Raw genomic sequence first — 17363 nt, 5'->3', positions numbered from 1 at the left:
ACTCAAAGGGTGGTGAATCTCTGGAATTCTCTGCCCGTTGAGGTGGTGGAGGCTGCCTCGCTAAATATTTTTAAGACGCGGGTTGATGAGTTTTTGATAAGAGAGGGGATTAAGGGTTATGGGGAGAGGGCGGGAATGTGGAACTGAGCCACAACAGATCAGCCATGATCTTATTGAATGGCGGGGCAGGCTCGAAGGGCTAGATGGCCTACTCCTGCTCCTATTTCTTATGTTCTTATGAAGGATACTATATAAATGCCAAGTCTCTATTTTCCTCTCAACTCACTTTATTAATGAATCACCTTGATAGGAGTTGTACTGTCTAGTCTGTGATCACAGTCTTTGCTTTCTACAGGGCCACCTCTTTTGTATAGATGGAATTTTTCCAATGCTTGATTCAATCTTCAGTGGGGTACCTTAGCAAAGTCAATGATTTATTTCACTAGAGTATCTTTATAGTGTCTGAATTGAGCAATTTATACAAAGCTGCGAGAATTGGTTCTACTGTTGCCATAGCTTCTTGCTTCTAAAGCAGATTGGAATGGATTCCACTGATGAAAGGAAGTCAAACATTGGTAAAACCCCAGGAAATTATAAGCCAAGTGGATTAGTAACTTTACAAATCATAAATTATAATACATATTTTCATTTTCATGGAACCAATTGGAAATGAACAGAACCAAATGTTTAAAAAGGTTATAAACTTTTACTGACTACCTTCCAATTGTTTATTTAAAATGAGTCTGCAGGTAATATAAATTTTCGTTCATCAATTCAGCAGCTTTCTAAAGATACAAGTCTGAATACACCCTTTAAGTTTCATCTTGATGAGGAAGCATGTAGGAATGGTCTGTTAGGTCATCTGTTGGATTCCAAGTCAGTGCTCTTTAAATGTTTGCCTTCAAATTCATAGCCACAGCACCATCCAGTTCATGCAGTCTCCACTAAAACTGACTCAGACCAGACATTTCAAAACTTAGATCAGATGAACTCTTACTGCCAACTGGCTGTATTATTAAATAATTCTTGCAGCACTCAAATCAATGGATTTTGAGATTTCTGCTGTCTTAGTGCTTACTGTGGTTGAATGATGTTTTTACAGACACTAGTTCATTTTATTCAGAGGGCTGCTACCAGGCAACAGTGCAAATGTGCCGTCTACCACCATTTGACCGGTTTAAATAGCCAGTGGTTTCTTTGTTTGCCTTTAGTGAATCCAACAAACTTTTAATCCTCTCGCTAGCTGGTTGTCTCTTCTTTTTACTCTTCCCTCCAGAGGACTGCATGGTGGGAAGAAGCAGAGCTGCTAGTCCCCAGGGTTTGGTGTTGGACATTGGCCGTTTGATCCCCTCTTGCTGTAAAATCCAGGCGCTCTCTCTTGCCGAGGTCACAAACTTCTCCAGTTGGGTCTGATTGACATTCTTGCTCACATTTAGAGCCTGCTCAAATGGGTTCTGAATGTAAAGTGGAGATGCTTCAGGTTTATGTTGTTCTTTCCCCTGGAATGGTTAAAAGAACAAAAAATAAAAATGAAACTACAGCATCTACAAGCTTTAATATTTTCCAAAAGAAAAATAAACCAGCCTATCATTCAAGAAATTTATACTCGTCTGTTTTTTTATGGATCCTATTGGTCTATTTCTATCCTGGCTACGGGGAGAGCTCAGTGCAGAAGGCAGCAGAGACGACTGAACTACATCATGAACTACCAGAAATCCACACTAGGGCAAACAAGCAAATTCACTCATACTGAACTTGTGCCCGAATGGATACTGAAAATGCTGGAAAACCTCAGTAGATCTGACAGCATCTATGGAGAGAGAATAGAGCCAACGTTTCAAGTCTGGATGACCCTTTGTCAGAAAAGGACCATCTAAGCCCAAAAAATTGGTCCTGTGACGAAGGGTCATCTGGACTTGAAACGTTGGCTCAATGCTCTCTCGATGTGGAGATGCCGGTGTTGGACTGGGGTAAACACAGTAAGAAGCCTGACAACACCAGGTTTAAGTCCAAGGGTTGGGCTTAAACCTGGTGTTGTCAGACTTCTTACTCTATTCTCTCTCCACAGATGTTACCAGACTTGCTGTGATTTTCCAGCGTTTTCTGTTTTTGTTTCAGATTCCAATCTGAATTTTGCTTTAAACCGACTTTATACTGATGCAGTTATTGCAAATATAGTCAAGTGTAAAATTTTTGTTCATCTGCATATAACAGATTCCTTTTATTTATCCATCATTTAGATAGAATTTATGGCAGAAAAAGCTTTGAGACTGATCAAAGTAGTTTTGCCCTGTGTATGTAGAGCTTCTCCCAGACATAAAGTGATCTGTATTCCAAGCTTATTTGAATTATACAACAGAGTTTTGGCACACTTATCAACTGTACAGTCACCAAATGAATGCAAAGGTCACCCCAAAGAGTTCAGAAATGATACAATAGCAGCCTTAAAGCAGTGTTGACACAGCATTTCTTGTAATAACCCACATTTGGCTCCTGTCCATTTAGAACAGTATTGGCTGTATTTAAAATGCTGGTACCACACTAGATAAAAACTATATCACACACATATTTTTTATCCCACAGTCCAAATTCTAGTAATTTAAGATGTATAGTATTCAATTATTGAAAATCTGCATTTGTCAATTGTTTTATCAGAATATATTTTGCCAGTAGCTGCATTTAGGCCTGGTATTGTTTTATTAAAAAATGCAAGTTTAAATTGACTAAATTATGAATACAGTACTGAGGAAAATAATATGAAGTCTAAGAAATACTAATATCTTCCATAAACTGAAGTTTGAATTGCTTCATCAACAAGTGAAAAAAAATCTAAAACATCTGCTTCAAGTGAATCTGGCCATTATTTTGGTGTGGATATTACTGATGCAGCAAGTGCCACACTTTCCTACAACAATCATTTCACTTCAAGGTAACAAACTAAAATATTATTCAAAATATTAAAATGTTATTCATCAATTTTTTAAAATCAGTTCATAAAATCATGGGGCTGATATTTAACTGAATAAATAAATCAGAAATCTCTTCCTTGTCACAAACCCACTTATTTGCAACTTTAACTGAATTGGGAGGTGGGCCGGTGATTGACCCAATCAAAGAAGGCTGGTTGCAGCTTTAAACACAGTAGTGAGACTGTGAGCTGCAGCATCAGTCAGTTTTTGAACTTATTCTGCTTTCAGTTTCTGAGCATTGGAAAGTCTGGCAACTTCCTTATGCAAGGAGGCAAGTGCCTTACCACCACCCTCCTGGATCCAAATGCTTCCTTGAGCAGCCTCTGTGAATGAAGTTCCCCAAACAAGACCTGACCTCTCCTATCACAAGGCATCTGACCCCAACCACTGACCTCTACCCAGGATTACTGCCCTACCTCCCTGAGGAACTCTCCTCACTCTCTTCATCAATGGTCCATCACCGTATCCAGTCAGCCTCCCCCTAGATCAACATCATTCTTCCCAGTCAGCCCCCTTAAAATCCAAAGTGTAGAGCTTCTCCTTTTTCTGCTGACAAGATATTCCAGGACATGTTATATGTAGCATGTACAGTGAAGTCATAAATGCATTATTTCACAGGCACCTTTTCATAAGAAATTAATGAGAAATTACACACCAGGGTCCAATGCAGGATTGGCCAACTCAAAATAATCCTGGAATTTATGAGTGGAAAGCTGTAAAAACTAATTTTAATTATTCTCACTCAAGGAACCAATTTGAGATACTTTAACAGTATGTATATCACATCCTTTGCTCGCAACTTCAGTGGAGAAACAAATGTTGCAAATTTCTTGGGATACCTGTATGAGCCCAGGATAGGTCTGCGCAATAAACCTATAGAGTGAAATGATCAAACTGGAGTTAACACAGTGGGTGTTCTAGCTTTGTTTGAGCTGGTATTCTGGCCGTTATAAGCTACACAACTTCCACTTCATCCCACTATGTGAAATAATGCATCATTGTGACATTACAATAAGTATCTAGCACCTTTAGCAGCACTTCTTGATGGCATTACCACTGCTGAATCTTCCACTGTTAGCCATATAAATACTGTAGCTTCAAGAGCAGGCTTTGCAGATTGTAACTTAGCTCCTGGCATTCCAGAGCCTGTCCATCATCATCTACAAGATAAGTCAGGTATGACAGAATATTCTCCACTTGCCTAGATGAGTGCTGCTCTAACTACACTCAAGAAGCTCAACATCGCCCAGGACAAAGCATCTCTCTTGATTCGCATCCCATACAAACATTCACTCCCTCCACCACTGATGCAAAGTGACAACATAGTGCACCATCAACAAGATGCACTACAGCAACTCACTAAGGATCCTTTGGCAGCATCTACCATCTTAAAGAACAGGGGCAGCAGATACATGGGAACACCTGAAGATGTAATATACTTGGATTTCCAAAAGCATTTGATAAGGTGCCACACAAAATGCTACTTAGCAAGAAAAGACTCCATGATGTTTGAGGGTATTATATTAGCATGGATAGAGGATTGGATAGCTGATAGAAGGCAGAGTTGAATAAGAAATGCATTTTCAAGGTGGCAACCTGTAACTAGTGGAATGTCACACAGCTCAGTGCTGAGGCCAGAATTATTTACAACATATGTTAATAACTTCGACAAGGAAAGTGAATGTACCATTGCCAACTTTGTGGCTGATGCAGAAATAGGTGGAAAGACAATTGTGAGGATGACAGAGTCTACAAACAAATATAGACAGTTTACGTGAGTGGGCAAAAACATCAGCAAACTTGAAAATCGAGTTGGACGGAATGTGGCCATACAGTCAAAGGTGTATAGGGAGTTTAGTAAGGGGCCGAGGACACAGCCTTGTGAAGCACCGGTGTTGAGGGCAATCGTGGAGATGGTGTGGCTGTTGCCTATCCTTAATGATTGCGGTCTGTGCATTAGGAAGTCTAGGATCCAGCTGCAGAGGGAGGAGCCGAGCACCAGGCCACGAAGTTTGGAGTTGAGTCTTGTAGGAATAATGGTGTTTAAGGCCGAGTTATAGTCTATGAATAAGAGTCTGACATAGGTGGCTTTGTTATCAGGGTTGAATATAGGGCCAGCGCATCTGGTGTGGACCTGTTATGGTGATACTCGAACTGTAGTGGATTCAGACAGTCTGGGAGGCAAGAATTGATTTTGCCATGACTAGTCTTTCGAAACACTTCATAATGATAGATATCAGAGCCACCGGCTGATAATCATTAAGGCACACAGCCTAGCTTTTCCTTGCCACAGGGATGATGGTCAACTTCTTGAAGTAGGTAGGGGCTTCAGATTGGTGTAAAGAGAGGTTGAAGGTGTCTGCGAATACTGGTCCAGCTGGTCCACGCAGGACCTGAGTGCTTGCCTGGGTATCCCATCTAGACTAATTGCTTTCCGTGAGTTGACTTTTGAGAAGGCTGCTCTGATGTAGGCAGTGGTGACCTTAGATACACGTTTGTCCAAAGCTTCTGGGATGGAGGATGTGCTATCACTGACCTCTTGCTCAAAACAGACATACTATGCATTGAGCACATCAGAGAGGGGTACATTAGAGCCGGCAATTTTACCTGCCTTCATCTTGTAGCCTGTTATGCCTTGCAGACCTTGCCATAGTTGGTAGGAGTCTGTGTGGCTAGCCTGGAATTCTAGCTTGGTCTGACACTGTCTTTTAACATCTTTGATAGATCTTCGTAGATCATATCTGGCTTCAATCAGTAACGGAATTAAGGGTTATGGGGATAAACTGGAAAAGTGGAGTTGAGGATTATATCAGATCTGCCATAATCTCATTGAGTGGCAGAATAAACTTGAGGGGCCAAATGGCTCCTACATCTAATGGTTACCACCAGTAAGTTCCCCTCCAAGCCATACATCATCCTGACCCCGGAACCATTTCTTCACTGCGGCTGGGTCAAAATCCTGGAACTCCTTCCCTAACATGCACCTAGAATACATGAACTGCAGCCATTAAAGAAAATGGCTCACCACCACCTTCTCAAGGGAAATAAAGGATGGACAAGAAATACTGGCCTAGCCCAATGATATCCAAAAACCATGAAAGAATAAAGAAAACTTTATCAGCCAAAGGGAAAAAAAAGTTTATTCCAACTTTCCATAAAATAGGTATTGTACTATGGTATACAAACAGCTGCATTTAATGGAAAGCATGTTTTGCGTCTTGTTATCAGTAAATCCATATACTGCAATACAAGATCTCAGACGTGGAAGTTGATATGAAGTTGTGCACAACAGTCACTCAGTAAGAGCTATACAAAAGTGCAAACAAGTTTTTAAGAAAATAGATCCTCCCACTTTCCAATCTCTTTCATTTCATTTCTCTCCCTCCTGCATCTGCTATACCTCTCTTCCAAGCCTTTACTTCTGCTTTGGCCTGTGATTCAGCATTGTGCCCTTTCACTGACTATGACTCATTGAGAGAGTCAGTCATAGGACAGCGATTTTTAGATGGCTGGGTTTCCCATGTCCCCCTCCACCCAAAGAATCAGTGGGAATGCCAATCACAGCAGCCCCACAGCTGCTTAATACTTCAAGGAGCATTAACTGACATAAGTCAAAACACGCTTCCCTCACAGCTGTCCGTCAATCTCAATAGCTGGCAGTCTTGCAATCCCAGATTCCAGGAAAAGCCAAGTGTGTGGGTGGGGGTTTCTCAAGGCAGGGAGAAGTGGGCTTGGGGAGAGGAGAAGGGAATACCCATGGAGGGAAAATCTGGGGGTGAGGTGCTCATATGCAATGTGGGAAGGGGGCTCGAGAGGCTGCACAAGGCCTGAGCAGGATGAGATGCCTGACTTTGACTTTGCCCCTGAAATCTTCCCATCAGCTTCATAAAAAGCCAAAGTGGCTGTTACGTGAGAAACCAATGGCCTCAATTGGGGTGAGTTTTTCTCATATAAAATTGAGGACAGGTTGGGGGTGGGCAGAAGAGAGGTGGGAAGGCCATACAGAACATTTTATATACTCCCTTGCCTGCAAACCTATCGGCAAGGGAATCTCAAACTTCTGCCTATAGAATCACTTCCAGATTATTTAGCCCATCAAATTCGTACCAGCTCTCTGCAGAGAAAGTCTGTCATTCACGCTGCCTCACTCTATCCTCATAGCGTTCATCTAATATCAACAACTTTGGTTACATAAAATAGTTCTTCCTCAAATACTGCCTGCGCCACTTGTCCAAAACCTTAAATTTGTGTCTCTTGGTCCTTGTACCATCAGCTAATAGGACCACACTTTATTCCTCCACTGTATCCAAACCAATCCTAATCTTGCATACCTCTGTCAGATTTCTCCCCAAACTCCTTTGCTCCAAGACCAACCCAGAATCTTCAACCTAAAACGTCCCATTCCTGGAATCATTCTGGTAAATTTTTCTGCAGCCTCAGAAGCACCTCAATATCCTTTCTAAAGTGCAGTGACTAGAATGGGACACACTTATGGCCTAACCACAGATTTGTTGCTCTATTCTCCAAAACAAAACCAAAAATGTTACACCACTTTTAATCACGTGGTGTGAAGTTACCATCACATTGCACTGAATTTAATTGCTGTATACTCAGTACAAAAGTTTGCATATAGTTATATAATAGGATTTGAATTGAGTTTGATTTCATCCCTACTCAAAAAAAATCATATTTTTAAATATGCAATTTCAGTTTTAACAAATATTGGAGCACACTTAAGGTTTTAAAATACAAAAACAGAAAGGATGGGAACAATAAATCACTGCAATGAGTAGTACCACGTTAAATAATATGAAGGTGGAATGTTATCAAAAGACCTCTATAGCTTCTATCTCAACAAAGAAGCTGGGAGAGAAGAACTGGTCCTAGTCATTTCAAGATCTGACTTTGAACTCAACTACAGAGCAGTTGCAGCCTGTGGTTTAAGTTATACCCAACTGCTTGTCTGAAAATACCATCTTCTCAAGGGCACGGACAATAAATAAATGATGACCTTGACAACGCCCACATCCCATGAATAAATAAAACGACAAACTTTACTTCCAACAGCTACTTCATTCAAAAGACAATCAAGAATAAATTTTCAAATTGGGGTTCTCCTTTAAGGCCATTAACTTCAGAAGGCATTTGAGAATCAACCACATTCCTGTGGGTCTGGACTGACATATAGGCCAGACCAAGTAAGGACATCAGATTTCCTTCCCTAAAAAGGACATTAGTGAACCAGATAGGTTCTTAACAACAATCGACAATGAATTCATGGTCATTAAACTTTTAATTCCAGGTATTTTATTGAATTCAAATTTTACCATCTGCCATGATGGGATTCGAACCTAGCTCACTAGTGCATTACCCTGGGTCTCCGAATTGCTAGTTCGGCGACAATAACCACAAAAAAAATCATTACAATAATATCAGTTAATGTTTGATCAAAACTAGGTAGAAAGGATCCACATTAGAAAAATCAATAAGTTACATAAATGTCAGTGTTTGTAACATACTAACCTTTCTGATATTGATGGACATTTGATTGAAAGCAAAATTGCCATAAAATTCAAAGAATTCTTGAAGAAGCTCCTCTGTTGAGAAATCCAAATTGGAAATTAAACACGCAAACCAGAATTGCATATCACTTTTTATGGTAATTTTACACTTCCTGCTTACCTAGTGTCTCTGTATTTTGGGAAGGCTTTATTTTGTTATTCGAAACAAATGTGCAGTCATGACTTTCAATAACATATTTATCTTCTGCTTCTGAAAAAGAAGTGTCATTATCAGTTTTCCTAATATAAAAGCAAATAGGGAGAGGACAAGAAAACACACTTCTAATCAATAACTTCAGCTAAACTTATAGTATTGGCACAGGTATGGTGGGCTGAATGTGCTCCTGGGCTGTAAATCCTATAATTCCTCAATATCCTTAAACATTAAAAAAGCAATGGATCTGCACAGGAAGGCAGGAGGTCATTGCAAGGTCACAGAAAGAATGAAGTGTAATTATCCAGGTTCCCTTAACACTGATTACCCTACGATTCAAATGAATAAGCGTTGTACATTAATTAGAGTGTGGGAAACAATACATCGGGGCCCTTGTCCCTTTAATAGCAATATGCTAACATATCTTAAATATCCTCATCTTGAAGCTGGGGGCTGGAGGGAGGGTTGCAGCAGCACAAACAGCCAATCACCTTCAGAAATGTATTATTAATGCTCTAAACATAACAGGAGCATAATAACATTTACTACTGGATCAAGAAGTGTCACCATAAGACCATAACAACATAAAACCAATGTAAAAATACTACAAAAGGTCATGAATGTAGTCCAATCCATCACACAAAGCAGCCTCTCAACCATTGACTCCATCTTCACTTCCTGCTGCCTCAGCAAATCAACCAGCATAATTAAGGAACCTGCCCCAGCTTCTCGCTTCCACCACCTTCCGTCGGGAAAAATGTACTAAAAGTCTGAGGTCACAAAACAACCAACTCAAGAACAGCTTCTTCCATGCTGCCAGACTTCTGAATGGACCTACCTTGCATTAAATTGATCTTTCCCCACACCCTAGCTTTGCCTGTAATACTATGTTCTGCATTCTCTCGTTTCCTTCTTGATGAATGGCATGCTTTGTCTGAATAGCGCAAGAAACAATATTTTTCACTCTATACAAATAAATGTGACAATAATAAATCAAATAAATAGCCTTAATATTGATATTTGGTACTGCTAAATTCCATAATGAAATAATCTTTAAATTTAAAAATATGAAAATTGGTCAGGTAACTTCCTTATCACTCGGCATCCTAGGTCTGGTGCCTTCCTGTCTGACCATCTTGCTTGCTGCATCCCTGGCACCTTCCATAGATTAAAGAAACTCAGAGCCATTAAGTTTCACAATGAACCAGAAAACATCCCATCCCTCAAAACTTTAAGAAAGAAGTTTAATGCTGATTTTTCATGGCTTACTGCCTTCTCCTTCACTTACATCCTTTCAGGGTCAAAACTTCTTAGGTATTTGGCTGCCTGACTATCCTGGAAAAGTCATTCCTTTCAAACTGAACAGCACTGCTTATATAAGGAAAATTAACCTTCCGAGAGTCTTCGCACATCAGTCAGCACCAAATCTAGTTTCTGGGAAAACCTGAAAATCCAAACCATGATTACCATAATAGAAAAATTCCCAGAGGTGAAGTTAATACATAACTAATTTCTCGTACTGGGCTGATCCCCGAGGACTAGCAAAGAATTGCCCTGAATAATAAACTTGACTGCAGTAACCTTATGTTATTTCTTGTGCATAAATGCAGTGCTGTGGTAATATGCAATTCTCGGTGGGTGTGCCTAGGAATGCAGATACATTTCCAGCCAAATTTCTGAACTTTCTTCCTGGAGTTAAGGAATCAATTACAGCTCTCAATCTGCACTTGGGACATACAAACTGCCCTAATTCTAGAAACATGGGGAATGTGGAAAGAAGTCATAAAAGGATTAGCTTAGCCCATCATTTTGCACTAACTATATATTTTAAATCAGATTTTGCAGAAAAAAAATCTTTCATGGCCATTTGCAGCATTAAAACATCTGAAGCAGTAAATATACATAAATAATGAAGTACTCATTCAATTTTAGATTATCTAAAATGAGAGACAAATCCCTATTCTATTTATTGTTATACAAAAGGAAACTTAAACGTGAATTAATGAAAAGTACATTTGCTTCTGTTATTAGGGATGTGGCTAGCAAATTGCAAGCCATTATTGCTTAAATGACCATGACAAGGATAATTTACACTGACAGGTTGATGGAATGGCAAGTAGACAAATGCCAGATGAAATTTAATGCAGGAAAGTGGGAAATGATTCATTGTGGTAGGAAAAACATGGTTAATGGTATCAAATAGAGGGTACAACTCTCAAGGGTGTGCAGGAGCGAGGGGCCTGGACATTTATATGTGTAATTCATTGAAGGTGGCAGGACAGATTCAGATTGTGGTTAATGAAGAATATGGCATCTTGGGTTTATCAATAGGCCATAGAGTGAAATAAAAACAAGGAAGTCATGCAAGATGGAGAAAAGACGATGGCATACCAGCAACTTAACTGGATTACCTACATAAACGTCATTGCTACTGGAACGGGTCAAAGAGAAGCTGGCCATTCTGCAGAAAGCGGCTTACCCTGATTCAGTAAAACCTCTGAAAAATCTGCCAGATACCAGTAGGATTGTGATGGAATATTCTTCTCTTGCCTAGATGGGTTGTGCTGTAAAACACTCCATGAGTCTGACACTGAAGACAAAGCTATCCGCTTGAAAGTCAACTTAGGTACTATCTTTAATAACCATTTCCTCAGCAACAATGTACCATTTCTGATGTGTGTACTGCAGTAATTCACCAAGGCTTCTTGGTCAGTAACTCCCAAACCTGTGACCTCCACATGCAGAAGGATAAGGACAAATTTGCACAGAAGACTATTATTTCCAAACTTATCTCCAGGCCACAATCACCCCAAGTTGGACGTGCATTGGGGTTCCTTTATCGGTGCTTAGTCAAAATCCCAAAATGCTCTAACAGTACTGTGGAACCACCTTTACTGCATGGACTGCAGCGAGTTAAGCAGCTGGTCAAACACCAGCTTCACAAGAGCAACTAGGCATGGACAATATATGTATAACTCAAAATTAATAAGAGACAATGGCAATGAGACAAAAGAAGTGGAACTCTTTTAATTCTGACTTCTTAATGGTCACCATCAGCACTCTTCTTAATCATACCTATCACTATTTACATTCCTTTTGCATTTTTGTCCAAGACATCTTTTGTCAATTTCCCCTGGTCTCCACCAATCACTGGTTCTCTTTCCAGCAGCATCTTGCCCCACCACCAACACCACAACAATATAAATATCACCCTATCCAGTAGTCAAGAGGCATAAAGGAAGAGTTTAGTCATACGTGCATGTACTTTTTATCAAGTGCATTACCTTCACAGGAACAGCGGTGGAAACATAAACTATAATGGCTCTCTCAGAAGCATTTAATTATTTGAAGGAGGAACTTGTGAGGTTATGAAATAGCGCTTGCAGAGTAGCAACACAGGCATGCTAAAGAATATTTCTTATGACTCTAAGTTGACCTAACACCGTGGTCTGAAATAGTGACATGTAGAGGATACTGAAATCTCTTGGCCTGCATTACCTGCTAAGTCTCTGAGCTGGTCCAATGTTGGTATGATTGGCGGATTTCTCTTCTGTAGCAGGAAAAGAACCATCATGGTCAATGAGAAGTTAGTGATCCAGGAGCCAGGAATGTTGCTGGTGATCCCTTGAGATCGGGCCCAGCAACGAACACCAAACACCAGGGCCCGTACCCGAGGGTCAATATTGGAATAAATATAAAGGAGTTCTGTGCTTCGCATGGCAATTCTACAACAAAAGTAAAATGAGCTGAATTTAAAACCTGATTCAAAGATTAACCTGTAAATTCTCAATCTCGATTATAAACTGTACTTTTTAAATTGTTAATGAAATGCTACCAATTTCTTCACTTTACATGCAAATCAAATATTTTTAAAGTGAATGTCAAATTAAGTCAAAGGCACACTAACATGAACAGATGATAGTGAAGCATATTGTCTAATGTGAACTTAAAGAACTTATCATATTTAATTGTTTGATCAAAGTTAAACATCAATTTATTAATTTGAACTGTTTTAATTCACAATTTAAAGCATTATTTTGCTCATAATATATTTCGTGATTGGTGTCCTGTCAGTCAAATAAACGCAGACAGGTCTCTTGAAGAATTATTTTAAGATGTTTAATCATAGAATCCCTACAGTGCAGAAGGAGCCCATTTGGCCCACTATGCTTGCATGGACAACAATCCCACCCAGGCCCTATTCCCATGACTACCCGTTAATCTCCCTGATCCTAAACAGCAACTCAGCATGGCCAATGCAACTGAAGGTCAGGACAAATATTTAAACTAAGTTATTGCTTAAATTCTATGGTAGAAATTTTTCAAAAGAATTTTGCTGCAGATCATTAACTTTAATTACTGGTTTATCTTCGGAGCATGTGTTCATTGAGGCAGCATGAGATCTCATTGGCAGCATCTTCCTTCTACAATTTGAAGCAAGGGGAGTTCTTCAGACCTCAGCAGGAGTCAAAAACAGCCAGTTTCGCAAAAAATTCAGTTGCTCATAGTTGAAGTGTATGACATGCTAGAACAACTTAAAACTGAAAAAAAATGCTTAAATGCCGAAAGTTGCTTATGAGACTAGTCAATGCCGATAATGGTTGGAGATGTTAGCTGCAATAAGGATGACAGTTGAAACTCCATCTGAAGTAATACACTTCAGTTGGGAGGAAATGGATAGCTGGGTTATCTTTGGAAACTTAGTATCTTTCTTGCACAATAAGAGTCATTGGTAATACACAAAATGTATTTGGTGTTCCTCACCTATTATTGGCAGTGAGATCACATTGTAATCCCGAAGGTTGATGGGAAAACCGCACCAATGGGCAACGAGCATTGAGTATTTTCTGTATTCCTGTGCACCCTGGGGCAAACTGATCAATGCATTCTCCTATCACTGAAAGGGTGCTTTGTGTTGCCACCCGCTCTGACGCCACTCTTTTTGTTTCATATTCCATTGAGAAGACACCTCCTGTCTAAAAAAGAAAGACAAAACTAGTAAGCAAAGAACGCCACTGACAATTTGAAGGAATGTCTAATGTCCAGTTCTTCATCACTCATAAGAACATAAGAAACATTGCTCTCTGGTTCAACATCTCAAGTTATTAAGATAGACAGTAAGTAGCTAAAGTCCCCCCCACCCTGTCAAAACTTCTTAGGGCCTGAAAGGTTTCAATCCAGTGGCCTCTTACTCTTCTAAATTCCAGTGGATATAAACTTATTCTGTCCAACATTTCCTTGTAAGATAACCTGTCCATTCCTGATACTAGTCTAGTCAACTTTCTCTGAACTGCTTCTAATGCAATTACATCTTTGCTTAAGTACGGAGATCAACACTGTAAAAGAGTATTCCAGATGCAGTCTCACCAGTGCTTGGCAGAAGTGAAGCATAACCTCTCCAATTCTGTATTTAATCCCCTTTGCAATAAGCAATAACATTCCACTTGCTTTCCAAATGATTTGCTGTCTCAGCCTTTTACTAATTATTCATGAAGACATCTAGATCTCTCTGAATCTCAAGAACTCTGCAATCTCTCACTTGTTAGATAAAATGTTTTTTTTAAATTCTCCCTTCCAGAAAGGGCAATTGAACATTTTCCAACATCGTACACTATTTATCAGATCTTCGTCTACAAATTAAGCTATGTCCCTTTGTAACCTCTATGCTCTCTTCACAACTTACTTCTATGTATGTGTCATCAGCAAATTTAGCAACCATGCCATTGGCCCTTTAATCAAAATCATTTATCTAAATTGTAAATGTTGAGGCCCCTGAACAGATCCCTGTGGGAAACATCCTGCCAATCAGAAAAGGACCCATTTAGCCAATCTTCAATCCATGACAATATGTAACTCTCTACACCGTGAGCTTTTATTTTCTGCAATAAGTTTTGATATGGCACCTTATCATATGCCTTCTGGGAATGTAAGTACAGTACCTCCACCAGTGCCCCTTCATCCACAACACATGTAACTCCTTCAAAGAACTCCAATAAATTGGGTAAACATGATTTCCCTTTCACAAAACATTTGGACTCTGCCTAATTGTCTTGAATTTTGCCCAGTACTCAGCTATCACATTTTTAAACCCATCTGACTTTTCCAGTTTGTGTGTAGATTAAAGTTCCCCCATTGTTATTATCGTAACTTTCTGACAAGCTCACATTATTTCTTTCTTTATACTCTGCTCTATCATGTAATTAAGGGGCCTATACACACTCCCAGAAACCATTTGTTGCCTTTTTCATTTCTCATTTCAATCAAAATCACATCTGCATCCTGGTTTTTCTGAACTTAGGTCATCATTCCCTAATGTACTATACCAGCATTAATTAACAGAGCTTCCCCTGAATTTTTATCTAACTTCCTGTCCTTACTAAATGTACCCTTCAATATTCAGGTCCCCATCTCTATCATCCTGTAGCCATGTCTCTGTAATGGCCATCAGATCGTACTTATTTATTTCTATTTGCACTCTCAATCCGGTTGTTTGGCTTTGAATGTTACACACATTCAGATACAGCCTTTAGTTTTGTCCTTTTATTATTTTTGTAATCTCTAGTTTTATCTTCTCGTTTACTTTGAATATTTGTACTCTGTCTCTTCCAGTTATAGTCTGTTTATCAATTCCTATATTATCTTTCTTTACTGCCTTGTCTCAAGTCTTTGACTTAACACATCTTTTCAAATTTAAACCCTATCCCCATTATTTAGTTTAAAACCAACTCTAGTTCCCTTGTTATGCAGATTGCTAGAACACCAGCCTCAGCATTGTTCAGGTTTGGGTCCCTACTTCCCCCAGTACTGGTGCCATGCTCCACGAACTAGAACTCTTCTCTCTCACGCCAGTCTTTGAGCCATGCATTTATTAATCTTATTTGCCCTATGCAAATTTGCACGTGGCTCAGGTAATAATCCATAGATCATTATCTTTAGTGTTCTGCTTCTTAATTTGGTACCCAGGTCCACATACTGACTATGCAGAACCTCCTTCCTACGTCATTGCCCCACATGGACCACAACAACTGGGTCCTTCTCCTCCCACTGCAAGTTCCTCTCTATCCCAGAGCAGATGTCCCGAACACTGGCATTGGTCAGGCATGCAACAAATAGGACTCTTGCTCTTTTATTGCAGAAAACAGTGTTAATCTCCCTCACTATACTATCCCCTACTATGACTTTTCCCCAAGCTCCAAAATACGCAGATCTACTTCCAAACTACAGATCAGTCCTTGGGGACTGTGAAAGCTAAAGCAACCCTCCTCAGTAAGGCTATGTTGTATGAAGAACAAATTTCAAAATAAGGAAAGGTCTTTTGGCAATGCATGAAGAATTCATTGCAAGTTTCGCCCAAATAAATTTTGTTTGCTCCAGGAGAATATTTGCTACGTCAAAACACTAAGCTCATGAAAAAAGGCTCAACAGGGAATTCCCCAAGGCAAATGAGGAAGAAAATAGTCTTGTGAGTCACTGATAACTACTTGTTAGAATTGATTTCTGAGAGTCAGTCTCTCTGCACCAACTTGTGGTGGTTATTTTAGATGCAGGTTGTGTTTTCTCTTGCCTCTAAATGGATGAGTAGTTAGTGGTTTATCTTTCAGTTGTCTCAACATGGCTGTGACTAGATTTCTGAGAAAAATTAGAAATTTTGCTGTGAATGATTCCACAACTAATTCATGTTGAAGAGAAAATGTGAAAAGACTGGAAAGTCCTGTCCACGATCAACCAAATTTGCATGGTCCACCTCCCTGCCTATTACAATTCCCGTGGCAGGCAGAATGGGAAAAACTCTCTCTCTCCTCTTCCCCCCACCTCCCCCTTATTCTTCTCATCATTGACGTGCTTATTCCTTTAGTAGGAAAATAAATCTAAGCCAGAGACTGCATGCTGCTGACGAGACACTCATGTTTACCAAGTAGAATTAACATTGCCAGTCTTTTCCTACAAGAATGAGTTCTTGGCTTGCAGTATGGAACCCACAGATTTATTACAGCTGATGGGTCATTGCACCTTTCAGAATTTACAACAGTGCTGTATTTGATACATCCAGCAATGGCAAACCAGCCCCAAATGGTTCAATTTCTTTTTACAATATGTAAGTTAACTTGGTAGAGAAATCTTACTCCAAAAACCTATACATATTAATTGATTTAGTTTCTCCAACTCTGAGCTGATACATGATTAAGTTGTGAAGTGCACAGCTTACATAAAACAATCTAGCTGTCTTTGCAATCTTTGTATACATTATTCAGCATATACTTTGACCCTGTTCTGTTCCTGCAATAATAGGCACAATTCAGTTTATACTCCCCTGCTGCTCAAAGGAATGCTCACTAACTTTCCAAGCACTCCTCCACTAAACATTGTGTAACATTACACATGTAGATTATTATACCCACTTTCATCACTTTCAGCGTTGATCTATTCTATACATTGTTTAGATTGCTCTGGAGAAAATAATGCAGCTATGTCCTAAATTAAATATTTTAGAGGATCCAGTTAATGGCAAATGGTCAAAGAAAAACATTGGTCCAGATGTTCCATTTGATAGCATAAAGTTATCAAGGGCAAGGCGATACAGTAGATGGTCTATCTCAGGTTAACAGGATATAACAAATGATAAATGAGACATTGTAACTCAGAATAAAATTCTATCTGCAATATTAATTTTATTTAACC

General features: G+C 39.5%; 1 protein-coding gene across 3 annotated transcripts in view; it reads right to left on the bottom strand.

Moving 5' to 3' along the window:
- Window positions 1-241: 241 nt before the first annotated feature.
- mtpap (mitochondrial poly(A) polymerase) overlaps window positions 242-17363 on the bottom strand; it is a 41766-nt gene continuing 24644 nt past the window's right edge. For all 3 annotated transcript variants that reach the window (XM_080217392.1, XM_080217410.1, XM_080217402.1), the window contains 5 exons: window positions 13449-13660; window positions 12183-12409; window positions 8652-8741; window positions 8493-8566; window positions 242-1499 (listed from right to left, as the gene is read on the bottom strand). In XM_080217392.1, the coding sequence (XP_080073518.1) occupies window positions 1131-1499; window positions 8493-8566; window positions 8652-8741; window positions 12183-12409; window positions 13449-13660 (972 nt within the window). In that variant the 3' untranslated portion in view covers window positions 242-1130. The remainder of the gene's footprint in view (window positions 1500-8492; window positions 8567-8651; window positions 8742-12182; window positions 12410-13448; window positions 13661-17363) is intronic.

The sequence above is a fragment of the Carcharhinus amblyrhynchos genome, chromosome 2, assembly GCF_965287045.1.
Source record: "Carcharhinus amblyrhynchos chromosome 2, sCarAmb.v2.hapA, whole genome shotgun sequence".
In the NCBI taxonomy this organism is placed as follows: Eukaryota; Metazoa; Chordata; class Chondrichthyes; order Carcharhiniformes; family Carcharhinidae; genus Carcharhinus; species Carcharhinus amblyrhynchos.
Note: the sequence above shows the minus strand (reverse complement) of the source record. Positions and strands in the feature narration are given on the sequence as shown.